Consider the following 18588-nt stretch of genomic DNA (forward strand, 5'->3'; position numbering starts at 1 on the left):
GCGGGGCCTTGCCACGCTGATCCTCAGGCTCGCGGACCCTCACTCTGAGGCCTCTTAGTTTCCCGCTGGCCCATCACCACCGTGGGAGGGGAAAGCTGGAGGCCTGGAAGTTGCAGTTGTAGACCCCAGGGCCTGTACTCCCACCCGCACCCCCCGCAAGGACACTCAAGATGCCGGAAGTCTGTGAGCCGGTTTTATTATCTCTCCGATTAGATTCCACCCCTGTCCACACCCCCATTTTCAGGGGTTTGGGGGAGGCTGCCCCAACAGGGGCCCTGTCCCCACCAGAGCCTAGACGTGGGATCTCTCTGAAGCACGCGTTCTGGCCTTCCGGTTGCTTCCGCCATCTCTCCCGGGCCTGTCTCGTGCTCTGGGCGGGGCTGGCAACTTGGCTATTCCTCCAGTCCTGGCCCTGGGGCCCTGAGTGTCTGGGACCATCCAGCTGCCTGTGTCAGTGGGGCTTGGGGACGTGGCCGTCCACGTAGAAGTTCCTGGTGATCTTGGGCAGGGTGAATTCAGCCCCTTCCAGCTCAGGTGTCAGCACAATCTGGCAGCCCAGCCGGGAGTTCTCTTGGAGGAGGGGGGCCATGTCCAGCATGTCGTCCTCCCTGGAGCAAGGGGGGCAGCGATTATTAATGGGTCTGGGGGAGTGGCCAGAAAGGAAGCTCTCCTGCCAGCAGCAGGAGCAGGGAGAAAAGCTGGGGCTGCCCTCTGCTGCTGACGGGGTGAAACTCTGGACACCCGGAACGCGAAGGCTCAGCAACCAAGCCCTGCAGCTCAGAGCTGGGAGGGGCCCCCCTGCTCACCTCTCGTCAGGAGGAGGCAGAAGGTCCAGGTGGTCCTCGCTCACATACACGTGGCAGGTGGAGCACGCCAGGGAGGCTTCACAGGCTCCTGGGGGCAGCAAGTGAGGGAGCATTGGTAAGGGGAGTGGTCAGGCAGGTGCCATTCAGTGAAGGACATAAAGGAGAATCCCTTTGTTTCTTTATTATCATTATTATTATTTTTGGCCACACCACATGGCTTGGGGATCTTATTTCCCCGACCAGGGATCAAACCCAGGTCCACGGCAGTGAGAGCCAAGTCTTAACCGCTGGACCACCAGGGAATTCCCAAGAATCCCTTCGTTTCACCACTCGACCCTCATTTCTCCCTCCCGGGCCTGCACGCCCACTGTGGGCACCCTCCACCCACCCTGTCATTGACTTAGCTGGCTGTTTCCGACCTGCACATAGTTTTTGCAAAAGGACGCCCGGGGTTTCCCCCAAACTCCCCAGCAGGCTGAGGACCAGGCTGGATACCTGGAACCGTTAATGAGCGTGGACCTGACTTCAGTGTAGCTGAGAGGGGACAGGCCAGGCAGGTTTCCTGTAGCCTGTGGGCCCTTGCTGCGACCCTGCCACTGTGCTGGGCTTCCCTGCTGCTGCTGAAGGAGGGACCGGCTCACTCCGCATCTAATGCTGCAGCAGGGGAAGGGGTTAGGGAATAAGGGTTGGAAGATTGGAGAGTCTGGGATTTCCTGCTTGCCCCTGGACACATTCCCAACCTTCTGATTGATCACTGGGAACTGTGCTCCGGAATAATGTTCCTCCTGGCCTAAAGCTTCCAAAGGTTCTTTTTTTTTTTTTTCCCCAAAGGGTTTTTATAGCTAGAATAAAACCCAAACTCCTTCACTCAGTCCTTGAGATGCTCCCACCCCCACACTCACCCACTTCAGCCACACCGGCCCCCTCACTCAACTCCTCCATGCCAAGCTCATCCCCACCACCGGACCTCTGCATCTTCCATACTCTTGATCTGGAATGCTGTTCTCTCCACTCCTTCCACGGCTACGTCCTTGTTGTCTTTGGGGACTCAACTGTCCTCCAAGTGCCCCATTTCTTGTCCTTCCCCTGACCCTTGTTATCTCTTAAATAATTTCTGGACAGTATTTATCAGTGTGAAATTACCATCATAATTTCTGGGTTTACCTGTGCTCTGTCAACCTGCCCTCTTCTCTCTGTACTCAGCACTGAGCCTGGCAGGTTGTAGATGCTCGAGAGATACTTGTTATAAGTGAACGGGACAGAATTCTCTTTTCTCTTCCGGACATGTCGGACAATAAGGGTGGTGCTGCAAGGCAGCCTCCTGAACCAACAGACCATCCCTGTGGGCTATGGTGACTAATTTGCCCACCCTTCCAGTCTCTGGGGAAGAAACTGTCTGGGCCTCGAAACTGCCAGTAGTTCCCAGGCATCTCTTCCTCAGCCCTCTTTCCCAACTCGTTGGCGTCCTTACCCCATGAGACAGAGATTATCTAATGTAATCGTCCCAGCTACTCACTGCACACCAACTATATGCCAGGTACTACACACTACACATGAGATCTGTTTAATCCTCACAGCAATCTGGTGAGATAGGAACTAAAATATCCCATTTTATAAGTGAGGCCGAGAGATGCTAAGGACCTTGCTCACGGTCACACAGTTGGCAACAGCAAAATCTGAACACAGGCCACTTGCCTTGAAAATTCATGTTCTAATCTCTGTCATGAACTGCCAATCACTGGATTCCAGAACAGAACTTTAGGTAGGTTTGCTATGACCCCCACGCCCCCCCCCACATTCCTACAACTCTCCCCGTCTAATGATTAAATCAGCTCCCTATTACATACACCCAACAGCTAACCCTGTACACTTTTTTTTTGTTTGTTTTTGTTTTTGTTTTTGCTTTCGTTTTTACGGTACGCGGGCCTCTCACTGCTGTGGCCTCTCCTGTTGTGGAGCACAGGCTCCAGACGCGCAGGCCCAGCGGCCATGGCTCACGGGCCCAGCCGCTCCGCGGCATGTGGGATCCTCCCGGACCGGGGCACGAACCCCCATCCCCTGCATCGGCAGGCGGACCCCCAACCACTGCGCCACCAGGGAAGCCCCCTGTACACTTTTTAAAAGATTGCTCTTCCCAGTTGCTCATGATATAATTACATGTTTATGCATGGGATTATTGTCCCTATTAGGTTGAAATTGGTGTGAAATGACACGGGCCTTATCTGTTTTTTACATTGCTACCTGGCACACAGTAAGTGTTCAATATTCATAGAAGAGCAGCACAGATTAGTGGCTAAAATAGGCTGGGTTTGCTTGAATCTAGTTTTGCCACTTACTTGAACTTGGACCAGGTCTGCTCAACCTGAGGCTCAGTTTCCTCACCTATAAGATAGGATAATATTCTCCCCTCCTGCATAAAGTTTTCATGGAATAGATTCAATCAGTTAATATGTGTTAACAGGCTTAAAGTAATGTCTGCTATTATTGTATTTCCTCTAACAAATACTGATTTAATACCTGTTACGTCTAAATACCATGACAGGCAACAGATAAGTGTGAACAAGGCAAACAGGGTTTCTGATCTGATTCTGGGGAGAGATGGCAAAGAAGGAAACAAAACAATGAGAAGTGCTACGCAGAGAATAAAACACACTGAGATGACAGTTATCGGGGCATGGGGACTTTAGTTGGACCGAGGGGGACAAGACTGTCAGGAAGATGACATTTACATCGGGACCTGAAGGATGAGAAGGAGCCAGAAGATCTGGTGGGAAAGCACTTCTGATGGAACAGCAAATGCGAAGGCCTTGAGGCAGGCATGAACTGGGCTGTTTGAAGAAGAGCAAGAAAGCCAGTGTGGCTAGAAGAGAGGGAGGAAAAAGGAAGAGAATACAAGCTCCTGGAGGGCAGGAGTTTTACTAACCTCTAGCAAATGCTCAATAAATAACTGCTGAATGAATGAAGGTTAAGAGGCAGGGAATGAGACTGTGGTGAGGAGTCTGAAGTTTACCCGTGTTTGGTGGGAAGCCATGCAGGGTTAAGTAGTGGAAAATCATATCTGACTTATGGGTTTTTTTTAACGAATGAATACGGGCCTCCCCAGTTCCCTGTGCCCGGCTCCCACCTTCCAGATCCACCCCATGGCGCTGGGCCAGGTAGAGAACATTGTCCCCGACTCTGCCGCTCACCGGAATCCGTTGGCCTGACCGGTCTACGAACACCACGTTCACCCTGGGGACAGATCGGGGTGCAGATGACGAACTGGATGATGGGCACAGGGACCAGGTGTAATCTAGGATTAGGGAGTCGCGTTTGGGGCTTGATGGACAGGGGATTAGGGTGATACAGAAGGGGGACCCAGGGATGAGGCTGTAGGGCAAGGTGCGGACCGGAGAAACCTCGTGAAATTAGTAATGGGGGACCTGGCTCCCACACTCACACGTCCCCGGGCCGCTCGGGGCCGCCGGCCTCTTCCTCCCCCGCCGGGCGCGAGCCTAGAAAACAGGGTTGGGTGAGCAGCCATGCCGCGCCCGGCCGGCGTCCAACAGGTTAACGCTGCCCGTCCGAAGCGCCCCAGGTACCTGTCGCCCGGAACTTCTTGGCTGTCACAGGCGCCGCCGCCGCCTCCCCGGACCCCCAAAAGCCCCCGGGTCGGCACCACCAGGCACCCCTGGCCGCCCGCAGCAGGAACCCAGCATTCACGCCTCCCCAGGCCACGGAGGCGGCCATGACAGGCATCATGTGACCCAGAGACTAAGTATGCGCCGTGGCGCACCCGAGAGAGATGGGCCCGTAATTGCCCGAACATAAGCGCCGACATTTTTACGTGGGGGCGTGCGACAGAAGTGAGTCCAGGAGGAGGCTGCCAGAGTGAGGAGCCGGGCAGGCTCGGCTGCACCAAGACCTGCAGGGCTTTCCCGGACCTCCCACCAGGCCCATTGTTATCCCAAGAACCAGACAGGTCTGCTTTCTTTAAAACAATTTACTTACAAACTTTAATTCAGCAAAGGTCTGTGTGAGAAGACTGGGGAGAGGACACCCCCCCGGCCCGGAGTGGATGTGGACCCCCAGAGTCAGGGGAGGGAAGCTGGTGGCCCAGCCGGCCAGGACCAGGGCCCAGGGTCACCTCAGGCTGACATGTCCTTATGGTGGGCAGGGGCAGAGCTTATTGGCATGTTGTTGAATTTTCTAGCACTGGGCCAAAGGGAGGCCAGCTCCGGGTGATCTAGCCTGGGGATGAAGAGGCAGAGCTCATCTTCAACATGGAGGAGACAGCAGAGGCTCAGTGAGATGCACAATGCCTGACAGACGGACAGCAGGGGGACCAATTTAAGCTGGCAGAGAAAGCCCATCCCTGCACCTAAGCCTGAGCAGAAGGGCTGGTGGGACTGGTTTGCCAAGACCAAGGCTTTGGCCTTCTACTGTCCCCACGATGGGGGACCGCGGGTAGAGGGGCCCAATCCCCAGGCCAGAGCCATTTGGTCCTGAGTCAAGCTTCCGGAGCTCAGCATCTGAGAGGCTCTGGCCAGCGGGGCCTGGGGCCTGGAGCCTGGCTTTTAAGGCATCAGAAGGCGAGGGGGCTGCGGTAGGGGGCGGGGGACCCGGACCTGGAGTACAGCTCAGAGAGGGCAGGCAGGGGCAGGAGACAGCCATGCCTGCAGCAGTTGTGGGAAACAGAAAAAAGGGCTGAGCCATCTCAAACCGAAAAGTGTGGAATGGAGGCCCAGACACGCTGGGCCTTGAAGGAATCAGAGCTGGGGGTCGTCCTGGATTGTTTAAAAAATAATAAAAATTAGAAAAGGAAACCAAAGTCAGCTGTCAAAGTTAAAAAAGGGGGACAGTCTCTGATCCTCACGGGAGGTCAGGGGAACCTCCAAGGCACTCGAAAGGCCAAGATACAGGAGCGACGAGGCAGGAGAGAACTCCCAGAGAGACGAACACAGGCGGACACAGGGGTGGGGAGAGAGAGCAGGCCATGGCCTCTCCCTCTTAAGGCTGCAGGGTTTCCACACTGGGAGCAGGCCAGAGGTGCAGAGTGGCTCCCAGACGCCCCTACATTCCTTGGGCTCCTGCTGGTTGGTCAGCAAAGTCTTTCAGAAATTTTTCTATTACCGAAAGGAAAAAAAGAAAAAAAAGAAAAATAACACAAGACAAAACACCAGAAAACCCAAAAGCGATTTGGTGCAGGCCCTTGAGCATCTCCAGCACTGGCCCCTTAGAAAATCCTCTTGCGCTTCAGGTAGGAATCTGCGTAGTGGCCTCCAAGGCCCTGGGAGTGCTGGCCCACATAGCTGCCTTCTGGGCTAGGCTCGGGTGAGGGCAGCAGGTGGGCGAAGCTGCGTTTCTGGCCACCCAGTGGGGTCTGGAGACAGAGGGGAAGGGGTGGCGGGTCAGGGGCCACCCAGGGGCCACCACTCCCCAGCCAAGTGTCCCCACCCCTCGCCCGTACCTTCAGCAAGTGGCTGTGGCCATTGGGCCCAGGGCCGAGGCCCAGGAGCCCTTCTCCAGAGCCCAGTGGGGAGGAGCCGACCGCCTGGGAGAAATGGGAGAGATGTGGGATGGGAAAGCAAGCAGCCCCCAGAGCAGAGGCAAGGGTTTCAGGTTCAAATCTTGCTGCTGCCACTTACTAGCTGTGAGACTGGGGTCAGATTACTTCATCTCTCTGGGCCTCAGTTTCTTCATCTGTGGATTGAGGCTATACCACCCACACCCTGGACTGCCGGGGGAGGAAGTAAGAGGCCAAGAAGCCTGGGCAATACTGGGTACAAGACACACAGGCTCAGGGAGAATGGCTTGTTTCAGCTCGGCCCTGAGCAAAACTGACCCCTGCCACCACCCTGGCCTTGGGGCTGAAGGTCACAGGGCCCCGTGCATCCTGGCTGTCCCTGGGGACCTGTGCTCAGTCAGGGAGGCTCCTCACCTTGTTAAGGTGGCTCTGCTTGAGGCCAGCCTGCAGGCCGCTGGTGAAGTAGGAAGTGGGTGAGCCCGAATAGAAGTGGGAGAGGGGCCCACTGCCACCTCCGCCACCCCGCTCGCCAAAGCCACTGGGCGGGGGGGACATCTGCAGAAAGGGGGCTGGCTGAGTAAGACAGATCATTGCAGTATCACCCCTTCTGTCCCCCAAACAACTCTGGGCTTTGGACAATACGACAGTGGTGTGACAATGCCAGCAGAGGGGCCTGCCCTCCCTTCCTCCTCTGGGGAACCCTCCTCCAGGGAACCACATGCATGAGCACAGGGGGGCCTGCTGGAGGATGAGCTCCATGTGGAGCAGATAAATCACTATAGCCGAGGCTCTTCCCCAGCCTACTGACTGCCAGTTATATGAAGGAAGCCACCATGGACTGCTGAGCCCCAGCTGAACTGCCAGGTGACTGCAAAGAACTGCCCACCCACCACCCCACAGAATGGTGAGAAAATAATAAAATATTTGCTGTTCTAAGTCACAAAGTGGTGGAATTGCTTGTTATGCAGCAAAAGCTAACTGATACACCCAGGAGGTAGGGTGGACAGGGCAGCTCTTACTTTGTGTCGGCTGAGTCCATGAGGCCCGAGGGTTGGCTCCCGTGGGTGGGAGAAGAGCCGCCGAGGTCCCACATCCTGAATGAAAGTGGGAGAAGCACGTTGGGTTGGGGTCTGTAACCAACCTCACCCTTGATTCAATTCCACGGCACAGCTGTCACCGGGGAAGTCAGCCCCCTCCAGGAGAGGGCAAACTCTAGTGTATAGGGGCAAACTCAGCCAGCAGGGTGGGGCAATGAGACAGAATAGGTACCCAGTCCCAGGGGGGTGACTGTACCTGGACCCCAGAGGGCTGTGAGAGTGTGTGGCCCCAATGGAGCCAGGGCTTTGGAGTTCTCAAGGCAAGCAGGGCATCCAGGTTGTGTGAACTCCTGTGATTTTTTTTATGTTGGCACTGGCATTTATTTCGGTTATTTTTTAAAAAACCCACTGTGGGCCAAACACAACACAGGTGGCCAGCCTACAACGTCGGGCCTAGAGGAAGTCGGAATCATAGAAAGAGCAGCTCTCCAGGGACAGAGACATGAATCACAGAGGGGAGGAGGGGGAGAAGGACAGAGAGACAGAGCGGAGGCTGAGCCCTGTCTCTAAGGAGAAGCAGAGGTGTGGCTGCAGGCCTCTCGGGAGAGAAAAACTGACTGACAGGAAGCAGGGTTTGATGATGCGCAGAGACAAACAGACGAGAGACTTAAGGGCAGGGACTGTGTCCAGCACGTTCCCCGCTGTCTCCCTAACGCTTGGCCTGTCACAATCAGTACTAGAGAAATGTCAGTTTGGAGAGTGACTTGCTCCCAAGGGACAAAGGGCCACAGCAGCCGGCCTTTGGGAGGGCTGCCCCCAGGGCGGCCAGGTACTTACTGAGGGGTAGTCGAAGCCATAGCTGTCGGGCAGCCCTGGATCGGCGGGCAGGCGGGCGCTGGTGAGGGGGCTGAGCAGGCGGGACTTGAGCTGGAAAGCTTTGCTGCTGCCACCACCTCCAGGGGCTGGGGGGTTAGGCAGGGGGCCCTCAGCTGGGCGGCGGCTTCTCCCAGCGCCTCCCCAGCCCCGGGCCTCCTTACCCGCCAGATTGCTGGCTGGGAGCAGGCTGTGTAGGTTCAGGTAGGGATTCAGGGGGATCCGGAAGTCCTTGGGAGGCTCCCCCAGCAGCGAGACCTGTGGCAGGAGGGCCGGGTTCACGAGGGCCCCTGGCAGGGGGGCCCTCGCAAGGCAGGGGGCTGGAATGGTGCTGGGTGCAGGCAGGGCCTTACCCCAGTGGGCGTTGGCAAAGGCCCACTGTCCTTCTGCAGGCCTCTGAGACCAGTGCCTCGAAGCCCCACAGGAGCAGGGGGTGGAGTGAGTTGGGGTGCTGGGGGACCCAGGCCCATGGGTTCCCGGTCACCCCCAGAGGGGCCAAGCAGTGGCGGCAGCAGGGGTGGTGGCTTCCCTCGCCGGGGCGGCAGCTCCGGGGGCAGGCCCCCTCCTACAGACAGGAGGAGGGTGTCAGCAGCCCGACCACACAGGCCACCTCCTCCCAGGGCCCTACAGCCTCCGCTTGGACCAGGGCTAGCAGCCGGGGGGCAACTATGTGCTGGACACTGAGCAGGGCCCTCAAAGTGCATCAACTCCCAGATGTTCATGGCTCCCCAGGGAGGTGCACACCCACGCACTCAACCGACAGGCGAGGACACTGAGACCCAGAGGGGTTAGGTCACTTGCCCAAAGCTGCACAGCTGGGAATTTACCACGCCCAGTGAGGAAAGGGGCCCAGGAAGGGGAAGTGGGGTGGGGCCCACAGAGATGGGAAGGAGCAGGGTCTGCATTACCTGCAGACAGCTCCCCGAGGAGGGGGCTGGCCGGCTGGGCCCCAGACTGGAGGGTGCCTAGGGGAGAGTCTCCCAGGATCCCGGGTTTCTAGGGACAGAGCACAATCAGCTGGAGACGAGGGCAGTGGGTCACAATGCCCAGCACACCGAGACTCCAGCCCACAGCCAATCACAGGCAGACACACCGGGTGTCTCCCAATGTCTGTGATAGCCTGGCCATCACCCACCCAGCCGATGGTGACCGAGGCCTCCTGCATGCCAGGGCCTGCCCGAGGTGCTGGGGAGACCCAGGGAACACGGACCATATGCAGCGGATCAGAGCCTGTCACCCACACTGTCAATTCCTGTGAGATATCTACACTGTGACAGTCCTTCTTTGGCACCCACCATCTCACACCCAGCCCGCTTGCTGATTATCACGGAAGCACAGCGTCTTAACATGCACAACACCACGTCGACTTCAGGCACATGGCGTGTGACAGCCACATGTGGATTCAGTCACTCTTAGCCACACACGGCCCAAGCCCACACACAACCTTACCTTCTGTCAGTTACCATCAGACACATCTGCACCACTGACTTGGCCCCAGTGAATCAAACCACACAGGGCAGTGAGAGAGAGAGAGAGAGAGAGAGAGAGTGTGTGTGTGTTGAGGGGGTGGGGATGAGAGGCCCCTCTACTCCCCTGTGCAGCCTCAGCTTTGACTGAATCACTTCCTGAGTCCTGAGCACCTGCGACAGGCCGGGCCCCATAATGGGCCCCAGGGCCCCAGTCTGATGGTCCACAGCCCCACTGATGGTGAACCACCCACTGGTGGGTACAAGTGGTGTTGGAAACGGAATGACGAGGGGCTGCGGGATGTGAGTGAGGAGGGAGCCCGTGGCCCACGGCCGGCCGTTACCTTCTGACTCTGGGTCTGCAGGGCGAGCTGCAGCAGCGCTGTGGACAGGGCGGGCCCGTTGAGCAGCGGCATGGCCGGGGGTGCGCCCAGGAGGCCTACGGGGAGACCCAGAAAATGGGAGGTGGGCCCCAGGTGGAACCCCCCCATCAATTAAACACAGCCCCAGGCCTGTGGAGAGCAGGAAACTGAAGCTGCCAGAGGGCAACGACAACCAAAGAAAAGGGCCTGGGAGATGAGTCCCCCTAGGAGGGGACGGTCCCTCCCTCCACCACCCTGCCTCCCCTGCAAGGGGCTGAGGGCACCAGCTCCCTCGGGACAGCATCACTCTCATCCCAGCCCCTGCGCATGGGCTCATGTCACTGGAAGCTCGGGTGGGAATGGTTGCGGGAGGTGCCCGGTTCTGAGCGCGCTTGGCCCCTGCTTGCCTTACCCTGCTTGCCACCCGCGCCGCCGTGGAGCAGGGGGTTGAGCAGCAGCTGGAGGGAAGCGGAGGGCCCCAGGTTGCTGAGCAGCTGCAGGATGCTGGGCTCGGGCAGGAGCCCTTTGCCCCGATTGAGGGCCTGCAGAAAGGAACAGAGGAGCAGCTCAGGGTCCTGCCTGGCCACAGAGGGTGCCCGCCTGGTCCCCTGGCTCCCCCATCTCCACCCTCTGGGGCACCCTCCCTCTGGCACACGCTCACCGTGGCCTGGGCAGCAATGAGCGCAGCCAGCATGCTGCGGCCAGGGGGCCCAGGGGCGCAGAAGGAGACGCGCAGGTGGCTGCCCCCCAGGGCCAGGCCGTCTGCCCGCTGCTGTGCCTCTTCCGCCATCTCCGCTGTCTCGTACTCCAGCACGGCGAAGCCCTTCAGCTGCCCGTCCTGGCCGTACGCCAGCTGGGGGATGGGGGCAGAGGCAGTCATAAGCACCTGGGTGGCAGTGACCACCATCATGTGAAGTGACAACGGTGACCAGATGAGGATCCTGATGACAGTGACCCCCAGAGAGGATGGACTCGGGGCCCTGCACTGTCCTGTGCCTGGTTTCAGCGTTAGCTCATCGAATCTTCTGAATGGCCCCAGGATGCTACATTCTGCCCATTTTTCAGAGGGGGCAACTGAGGCTCAGAGAGGTCAGCGTGCCCAAGGTCATACTGTTGGTGGGAGGGCAGAGCCACGACCCACTCCATATGGGTCAACTCCCCCAGGCCTTGCTCCAGTGCCACTTTGGGACTTTGCCTGGGATTCCCGAGCACATGCTGCAGGGCTCAAAGAGGAGGGGCCAGCAGAAGAAGCAGGTGGCTCGGAAGTGCAGCCCTGCCACAGACCTCAGGCCGAGGATGCAGGTGGGGCTGGGAAGGGCACACAGCCTGGTGGTGAGGCAGGTGGCCACCAAGCTTGGGTTTGAGGCTGGTGGTGCTGGGCTGGAGGGTGGAGTCACACAGCCAGTGAGTGGCGAGAACAGGGATGTGGTCATGAGCAGGCCAGAGAGGCCCCTTCATCCCCCTTGACGCAGTCATTTGATACTTCCGGCCCACAGCCCCCTCTCCAGACCCTGGGGCCAGATATGTTCCAGGATTGAGGCTGTTTGGGAGATGAGAAAGGAGGGTGCCGCACACACCCTGTATTATGTATCAGTCACCCGCAGTGGGTTCTGAGGCGCCCTGGAAATCAAGCTTGTGAATAGCCCGGCAGCAAGATGCAAAGACAAAGGCCACAGACGACCCCACGTCAGTTCAACTCAGGCTTTGCTGCCCAGTGAGCCTGCCCAACTCGGAACAAAACTCTTGGTTTTCAGGGTGTTGTAGGCGCTGGAATTGTGGGCCGGGGCTGTCCCAGGGCGAGCAGATACTGTGAGAGCACTCAGCTGGGCCCTGCGCGCCCTTGGGCCAGGTGCCACAGGCGCTGTTTCAGCACTCCCACTTTGCAGGTGAAGTAACTGAGGCTCAGAGAGGGGCAGTCCCTTGCCCAGGCCACAGAGCTGGAGCTGGGGTCAGACAAGGCCAGGCAGAAGCCCTCAACAGGACTGGGCGCCTTGGCGCGGCAATGGCTGTCCTGAGAACCAGTGCTGTTCCTCTTGGGTCCAGAATGCCGCACGGATGACTGCAGTGTGGTTTGGGGCAACGCACTGCCCGCCAGTAGGACATAGCACAGAGTCCATAAAATGGAATATGGCGCAGCTACAGGAGAAATGAGAAAGCTCTCATTTCTGAACATGGAAAGACGCCCAAGATAAAGTCAAACCAATGCAGACATGGCAATATTTGAGTCAAGAAAAGGGAAGTGCAGGAACATATATACATATCCATTTGAAATGCATAATAAAATCTCACTGGAAGGACACACACAAACTGCTCTGAGAAGGGGTTGTAGGAAAAGACCCTGCAGAGCCAGGAGGGAGTCTTCACTGCAGGGCCCTTGTGGACATGCTAAATTTCGAAATGGGCCTGGACTGCCCATTCATAAAAATGAATCAAGTTGAAAAGGCTTTTTATAACACCCCAGGGTCTTGGGACACCTGCTTTATACACATCCATAGCATTCAAACATTTTTAAGCAACTCTGCAATAAAACGAAGCAATTAAGATACACAGGGACTTCCCTGTGGTCCAGCAGTTGCAGCTCTGTGCTTCCTCTCCAGGGGACATGGATTCGATCCCTGGTCAGGGAACTAGGATCCCACATGCCGCACGGCAGTAAATACATAAATAAAAATTATATATACATATAAAAAAAGATATGTCAATTGGCCTGTGGATAATTGGCAAAGTGAACTGGACTGGGTTGCTGTGGGCTTTCCTTCACGATCTCCTCTTGATTATGTCAAAAATAAAACACTCACCACATGGGCAGCAAACTCCCGTTGTGGGAGGCGGGGGCACCCAGTTGAGAGCGGGGGCCCCAGGGTCAGCTGCCTGATCTTGGCTCCCAGCCCACCGCTTACTGGCAGGCCAGCCTGCGGAAGCCACTGCATGTGCCCGTCCATGGCCCTCAGTTTCCTCATCTGTAAGATGGGCTCAGCCACTAGACCCACCTGGCAGGGTAGCAGTGGGGATTCAACAGTGTGCTCAGCAGGGGCGGGGAGGCTGTGGGCGTGGGCCCAGCGCCCACTCTGAGTGCCCAGGCAGAGCAGGCTCGGGCCTTCAGCCCACCTCTAGAGAGCACTTCACCTTCACCTCTGGCCAGGCCCGGCACCAAGGCCTGGATGTGCTTCTTCTCACAGTCACGCTCGTCTCATCAGACAAATAGAGAAAGGGGTCAAAGAGCAATCAAGGCCACAAGGTTCCTAAATAGGGGGACCGAGGCTCACACCTCAACCTGCCTGACTCCCAAGCCCAACCTCCGTTCAACCAGGATGCCCAGCATGACTGGGCTCCTCGGAGGTGGTCTCCTCAAGGCCTGGGACTCAGCAGGTGCTCAACAGACATCTGGTGAATGCCTAAGTGGAGGAATGCGTGAGTAGCCGTTTGCAATAACCTAGTCACAGAGCACGGCCAGACCCATTTTGAGATGGGGAAAGCAAGGCCCAGAGAGAGAACCTGTAGTTGGCCACAGCCCTACAATCTCCACACGAGAAGAGGTGGCTGCTAAGCTATATGTATATGTCATCTGTGTCCTGAGTCCCATCCAGGGCCTGGCACACAGTAAGTGCACGGCAGAGGCAGCAGTGAGCAAAGAGAGGGGCTCCTACCAACGCCAATTCCCCAGCACCACCACCCAAGGCCACAGAGCTGTGAGCCCAGTACCAGCCTCCTCCAGGGTGGCCTGGGGTTCCAATGCTGGCTCTGCCACACCCTGGCTGTATGTCCTGGGGCATGTCAACTGACCTCTCCATGCCTCAGTGTCCCCACCTGAAGAAGCGGATGACACCTGCCTCTCCAGGCTGTTACAGGATGGAGGGGTTGCAGGTAAGCCCAGTGAGTGCTGAAGGAATGTCCACCCTGGGGGTCTGTGGGCACGACCACCTGGAAGCTCTCCGAGAGCTGGGTCTGGCCTATTCTCGCCCCACCGCGCCTGTCACAGGGCTAGACACCCTCACAGAAGGGCCCAAAAAGTGAGACCAGAATGAACCAGGGATTGTTTTGCTAAACCAGTGCATGAGTATTGAACCCCTTCTTATAGAGGAGGGAAACCAAGACTCAGAGAGTGAGTGACTTGCCACAGAGCAGGGCTGGGATCTGGCCACGTCCAACTTCCTGACCTCAAGGCTTAAATGGACTGTGGGCTCCTCCAGAGTAGCCTCCTTGATGCTGGGCCCGGGGCCTGGGACCCAGGAGGCGTGAGCGCAGAAGTGGATGTGAACACAGGGTGAGCAGGCCTCACAGCCACTTTTTTTTTTTTTTTTTTTTTTAACAAAGGTAGCCTCGCCTACATTTTACAGTGGGGAGGTTAAGCAAGTCGCCAGAGGGTGTGCGGGGATCCGAAGCCCAGCCACCTGGCTCCTCGGTGGGCTGTCACGCACTGCACCATGTGGCCTTTCTAACAAGAAGCCCCTTCAAAGTGGCATCGCTGCTGCCTTACTGAAATGGGACCCAGGAGACTGGAGAGAGCAGGTGACTCAAAGAGCCCCTCTGAGGTGCTCTGGGCTTCGCATCTGCTCCCCGAGATCCCCGCACTGGGCACAGGGCTCACCTGGCAGAAGGTGGGTGTGTGGACGGCCGAGAGCGCCTGGCGCAGGGCATCCACATCACTGAAGCCGGGCGGCAGGCGGTCGACACAGAGGCAGCGGGAGTGGAGCAGGGAGGGCGTCAGCTGCCCGGCGTCTGTCCAGTGCACGTAGAGGGTGCGTGGGCCCAGCGGCTTGCCCAGCAGGTCCGACTTGGCGCGGGCGGCCGAGTCCTTCTTCATGTACTCGGCGAAGCCATAGCCCTTGGAGTGGCCGGTGCGCTCGCTGTAGACCAGGAAGCAGCGCTCCAGGCTGCCAAAGGGCCGCACCAGCTCCTCGAACTGCTGCTGCGTGAGGCTGGGGGGCAGGTTGGCCACGCACAGCAGGGCGTCCGTGGGCTGCAGCTGCACCGACAGCTCGCGCTCCCGCAGGCGGGTCTGGTGGAAGGCGCTGATGGCGGCCTCGGCCTGCTCCCCGTTCAGTAGGGTCACGAAAGCTGCGGCGGGAGGGAGTGTGGGTCAGTGGGGCCCCCGAGGGCCTGCCCCTCCACCCCATGGTCACCCGCACCGACCTCCCTCCAAACCACATGTGACCTCAGAACACCAAACAGCCAGGACATCGCAGGCACCAGCTGAATGGAACAGTCGCCAGCCTTCAGCAACAATAGCCAGCACCTCCTTGCAACCCACGGTGACGCTCACCTACTGGGAGCCTGGCCCCATCCTAAGAACTACATGTGTAACTCGGGTGACACACAGGGTAGTGGTTAAGCATGTGGTCACTGGAGCCTGGGTTTCAACTCTAGCCCCTGAGTGGCTTTGAGGTCTATTTCCTCGTCTGTCAAACGGGAATAACTTACTCCTCACAAACACTAATTTTCCAGCAATGAAATGGGCCCAGAGCAGTGCCCTGCCCAAGTGCCTGGACTTGAACCCAGGCAGGCCGGCTCCCAAGCACCCACAGTTTTTCAGGTGTTTTAATACGTTTGGCTTCACAGCCAACTCCAACAAGTCATGTCCAATTTGCTGGTGAGAAAACCAAAGCTGAGGAGGGTAAATCACTTGCCTATGGCCATAGAGTGAGGACAGACCAGGACTAGAACCCGGGTCCATTTGCCTCCAGGGCCCAAGATCTTAAGCACTACTCCAGCCCACCAGCTAGGTCTCGAGGGCTCACCAGTCCTCAATTCCTTCTCAACCATGCTATAGTTCACAGGCAAAGGCCCTGGCTGGTTTAACACCTGGCCCAATGCCTTGTGGGCACAGACACCCACAGAGAGCCTCCCATGTAGTGGGCCAAGGCTAACAAGACCTGTCCCCGCTCTCACAGAACTGACCACCACGTGCAGGAGGCAGGTGAGTGGGCTGGCAGCGACAGCCTAGGGTGGTCGGTGCTATGATGGGGCGGGGGGGGGGGTGCGCTCAGGGCATTGTGAGGAGCTGCCTGACGCCAGCTGGATGGAAGAGGAGACAGCTAAGAACAGTGGCAGAGGGAACAGCCTGGAACCTTAGGCACCTGAGGAGACAATGAGGCTGAGGCACATCCTTGCAAGGTAGTATCAGGAGGAGCCTCAGACAGGTTTTGAGAAGAGAGAAGAATGATCAGGGTTAGGACCAGGTATGATCAGATTTGCAGTCAGATCAGAGCTGGCGGTCTGGGGGAAGGCAAGCAGGGGAGTAAAATCGTGGAGGCAGAGAGGCCAGAGGGAGGCTGCCATTTCGGCAGAGATGTACCCTAGGTCCAGCGCAGGACAGACTGTTGCCCCAATCTGTCCCTCATCTTGGGCGCCCATCGTGGGGCATCCTTGATTTTCCTCTTCCAGGCTACCCAGCAGATACCTGGGCACTGGGTACCCATTCCCAAGCCATCCCCCCGGCCGGCCAGTCACCCACGCCTGTCTGGTCTTCTCCTGCAAGTCCTCCAGAACAACTGGTGCCCCTCCATTCTCTTGGCTTCCTTCTGGTCCACATCCCCTCCATCACTGCTGAATGTTGGGCCTGAAGTTCATGAGACACTGGGCCAAGATTCTCCCAGCTTCAGGGGCTGTCATCCCCTGCCCCTAGCCCACCCCACAGTCCCACAAACCTGTCCCTTTGTATTTGTCCACAAAGCAATACTTGAGCTCATAGTCGCCGAGCAGGTCGTGCACCTCCTGTGGAGACAGAAGCCAAAGGACAGGGAATCACCGAAGGCTGAAGGGAGCAACCCAGTGCCACCTTCACGTGGACCAGCTGTGAGGGCAGGTCAATTACCATTCCCATTTTACAAAGGAGGAAACTGAGTCTCAGAGCATCTACTTGCCCAAGGCCATTGAGGCCATACCTGGCAGAGCGGGGATTCAGAGGTTAGCTGCAGATCCCATGTTTTTCACCAACAAAACACACTCTTATTAGAGAGTCAGGTGTGTCTGAGTTCAAGTCCCAGCTCTGCGTACACCCACAGGGAAGTTGTTTAACCCATCTGAACCTCGGCTTTCAAGACTGACTCTTTCCAACAACCTTGCAAATCAAGTATTAACAAATCCATTTTGTACATGTGGAAACTGAGGCTCAGGAAGGTGAAGAAAATTGTCACAGGTCATGCAGTTGGTCAGGGCAGCAGTGGGAATGCCACCCATGGGTACCTGACTGGGGACCCTGTGTACTTAATAAGTCCACATTGTGTGGCTTCACGTGCCTCCCCATTCCCTCCTACTGGCAGGGCTGCCTTCTTGCAAGCCAGCTATGGAGGCGAGGCTCTGGGGCCTGCTTGTGCCAGACACACTGTGCACCCTGCAGGAGAGACAGCGTGTTCCCAGCTGAGAGATGGTGGGCACTAGGAGGATGGCTGACTCTAGAAACAAACCAGACTATGCTTAGGGGCGCCTGCCCCAGGTCTGTCCCCAAGTCACACTCCTCCCAACACTCCTAGGGCCCCACCAGCCATGTGACCACCCATGGGCAGAGAGAGCCAATGGCAGGTGTGTTGGTGGGCCAGAGACCAGAGATTCTCCACAGCAGGAACAAAGAACCCATTCCATCGCTGATGGGCAGGGCAGACCAGATGCAATCTTCCTGGGTTCAAAGAGCACTGGGAAGTCCTGCCCCATTTGGCCCCAACAGAAGAGCACCCTTGGCCAGATCAGCCAAGGGGGGGCTACGTGGAACAACACCCCCCCCCTTTTCTGCAGGTCTGTGGCATGGGGACAGGAGGAGACTCCATTTTTCCAAATTAATCCCGAGGCTTTTGGGGAAAAAAGACCCCAGAAGCTGCTATAACTTCCGGATCTACCTCTAAAAGGAATTAATAAACGCTTGCTAGGAAAAGGCATAGTCTAGTCAACCATGAAACTTATGGATATGAGGTCCCACCACTCCATGGTAGAGCAGGAAGAAACTGGCGTCCCGGTTTCCACAGTCCCAATCTGGCTGCCCATTCACAATCCCCCAACGTGGCCAAAGCTGCCCGCCCCCTTCCATTCCCCGCCCCCTTCAATCACTTGGTTTCGTCCAAGCCTGTGGTCGCCCCTAACAACGTCCCCTCAATCAAGTTGGTTTCACCCTCCATCTCCGACCCCCCACATCCCGCTCTTGGTCTCTCCCGACCCCGCGTGGATCCCGCGCTTGGACTCAGCCTACGCCCCCCGCCAGAGCGTTGGTGTCGCCCGGTTCCCCCCGCGCACGCGCACGGTGGTATTTCCCGCCACGCTCCCACAGGGCCCCCCCCCCCCCACACCTGGTTGGTCACGTCCCCCGGGAGGCCCCGGATCAGTATCTTGCGGCGGTTACGGAACTGGCGCTCGGTGTGTTCCAGGCGTTTCCGGATCTCCTCTGGATCTAGCGGCGGCAGTTCTTCTTCGGGCGCCCGGCGCTCCGCGACATCACCAGCTTCAACCTCGGCCCCAGCCTCCGGGCTCAGCGGGGGCCGGTGAGTAACGGACACGTCGGCCGCCATCTTGGGAAACCCGGCGCCTTCTGGGACCAGCGAGCCGAGGCGG

At 57.7% G+C, this 18588-nt stretch overlaps 2 protein-coding genes across 6 annotated transcripts; both read right to left on the reverse strand.

The window, feature by feature from the left end:
• Window positions 1–180: 180 nt before the first annotated feature.
• On the reverse strand, window positions 181–4663 carry FDX2 (ferredoxin 2). 3 transcript variants are annotated; one of them, XM_029217350.1, is made up of 5 exons: window positions 4388–4648; window positions 4246–4300; window positions 3931–4037; window positions 807–894; window positions 181–608 (listed from the first exon to the last, which is right to left on the reverse strand). In XM_029217350.1, exons 1-5 carry the CDS (start codon window positions 4545–4547, stop codon window positions 452–454), a joined length of 567 nt encoding a protein of 188 aa, XP_029073183.1. In that variant the 5' UTR covers window positions 4548–4648; the 3' UTR covers window positions 181–451. The 3 variants fall into 3 exon arrangements, with proteins under 3 accessions (XP_029073183.1, XP_029073182.1, XP_029073181.1); XM_029217349.1 differs by having other exon boundaries at window positions 186–608; window positions 3995–4037; window positions 4388–4663; XM_029217348.1 differs by having other exon boundaries at window positions 186–608; window positions 3995–4037; window positions 4246–4663.
• Window positions 4664–4773: 110 nt separating this feature from the next.
• On the reverse strand, window positions 4774–18579 carry RAVER1 (ribonucleoprotein, PTB binding 1). Of its 3 annotated transcripts, XM_029217347.1 has the most exons (14): window positions 18327–18561; window positions 16698–16764; window positions 14639–15108; window positions 10712–10903; window positions 10463–10592; window positions 10033–10127; window positions 9131–9218; window positions 8576–8787; window positions 8387–8480; window positions 8187–8311; window positions 7332–7406; window positions 6727–6867; window positions 6256–6339; window positions 4774–6168 (listed from the first exon to the last, which is right to left on the reverse strand). In XM_029217347.1, the coding sequence occupies exons 1-14, from the start codon at window positions 18543–18545 to the stop codon at window positions 6022–6024; spliced, it is 2139 nt and encodes a 712-aa protein (XP_029073180.1). In that variant the 5' UTR covers window positions 18546–18561; the 3' UTR covers window positions 4774–6021. The 3 variants fall into 3 exon arrangements, 2 of the variants coding, with proteins under 2 accessions (XP_029073180.1, XP_029073179.1); XM_029217346.1 differs by having other exon boundaries at window positions 8187–8480; window positions 18327–18579; XR_003792723.1 differs by having other exon boundaries at window positions 6057–6168; window positions 6434–6867; window positions 8187–8480; window positions 18327–18560.
• Window positions 18580–18588: the final 9 nt, after the last annotated feature.

Source organism: Monodon monoceros, unplaced genomic scaffold, assembly GCF_005190385.1.
Source record: "Monodon monoceros isolate NGI ecotype Baffin Bay Population unplaced genomic scaffold, NGI_Narwhal_1 Super_Scaffold_12, whole genome shotgun sequence".
NCBI lineage: Eukaryota > Metazoa > Chordata > Mammalia > Artiodactyla > Monodontidae > Monodon > Monodon monoceros.

Coding starts and splice junctions, on each gene's coding strand:
- FDX2 (XM_029217348.1), bottom strand. CDS start 4,626: ATGTCGGCGCTTATGTTCGGGCAATTACGGGCCCATCTCTCTCGGGTG. Junction 4,038..4,245: donor CCCGAGCGGCCCGGGGACGT/GTGAGTGTGGGA, acceptor ATCTGTCCCCAG/GGTGAACGTGGTGTTCGTAG. Junction 895..3,994: donor GGTCAGGCCAACGGATTCCG/GTGAGCGGCAGA, acceptor TGCTGCCCCCAG/GAGCCTGTGAAGCCTCCCTG.
- RAVER1 (XM_029217346.1), bottom strand. CDS start 18,545: ATGGCGGCCGACGTGTCCGTTACTCACCGGCCCCCGCTGAGCCCGGAG. Junction 10,593..10,711: donor TCATTGCTGCCCAGGCCACG/GTGAGCGTGTGC, acceptor TCCTTTCTGCAG/GCCCTCAATCGGGGCAAAGG. Junction 9,219..10,032: donor TGCAGACCCAGAGTCAGAAG/GTAACGGCCGGC, acceptor CTCTGTCCCTAG/AAACCCGGGATCCTGGGAGA.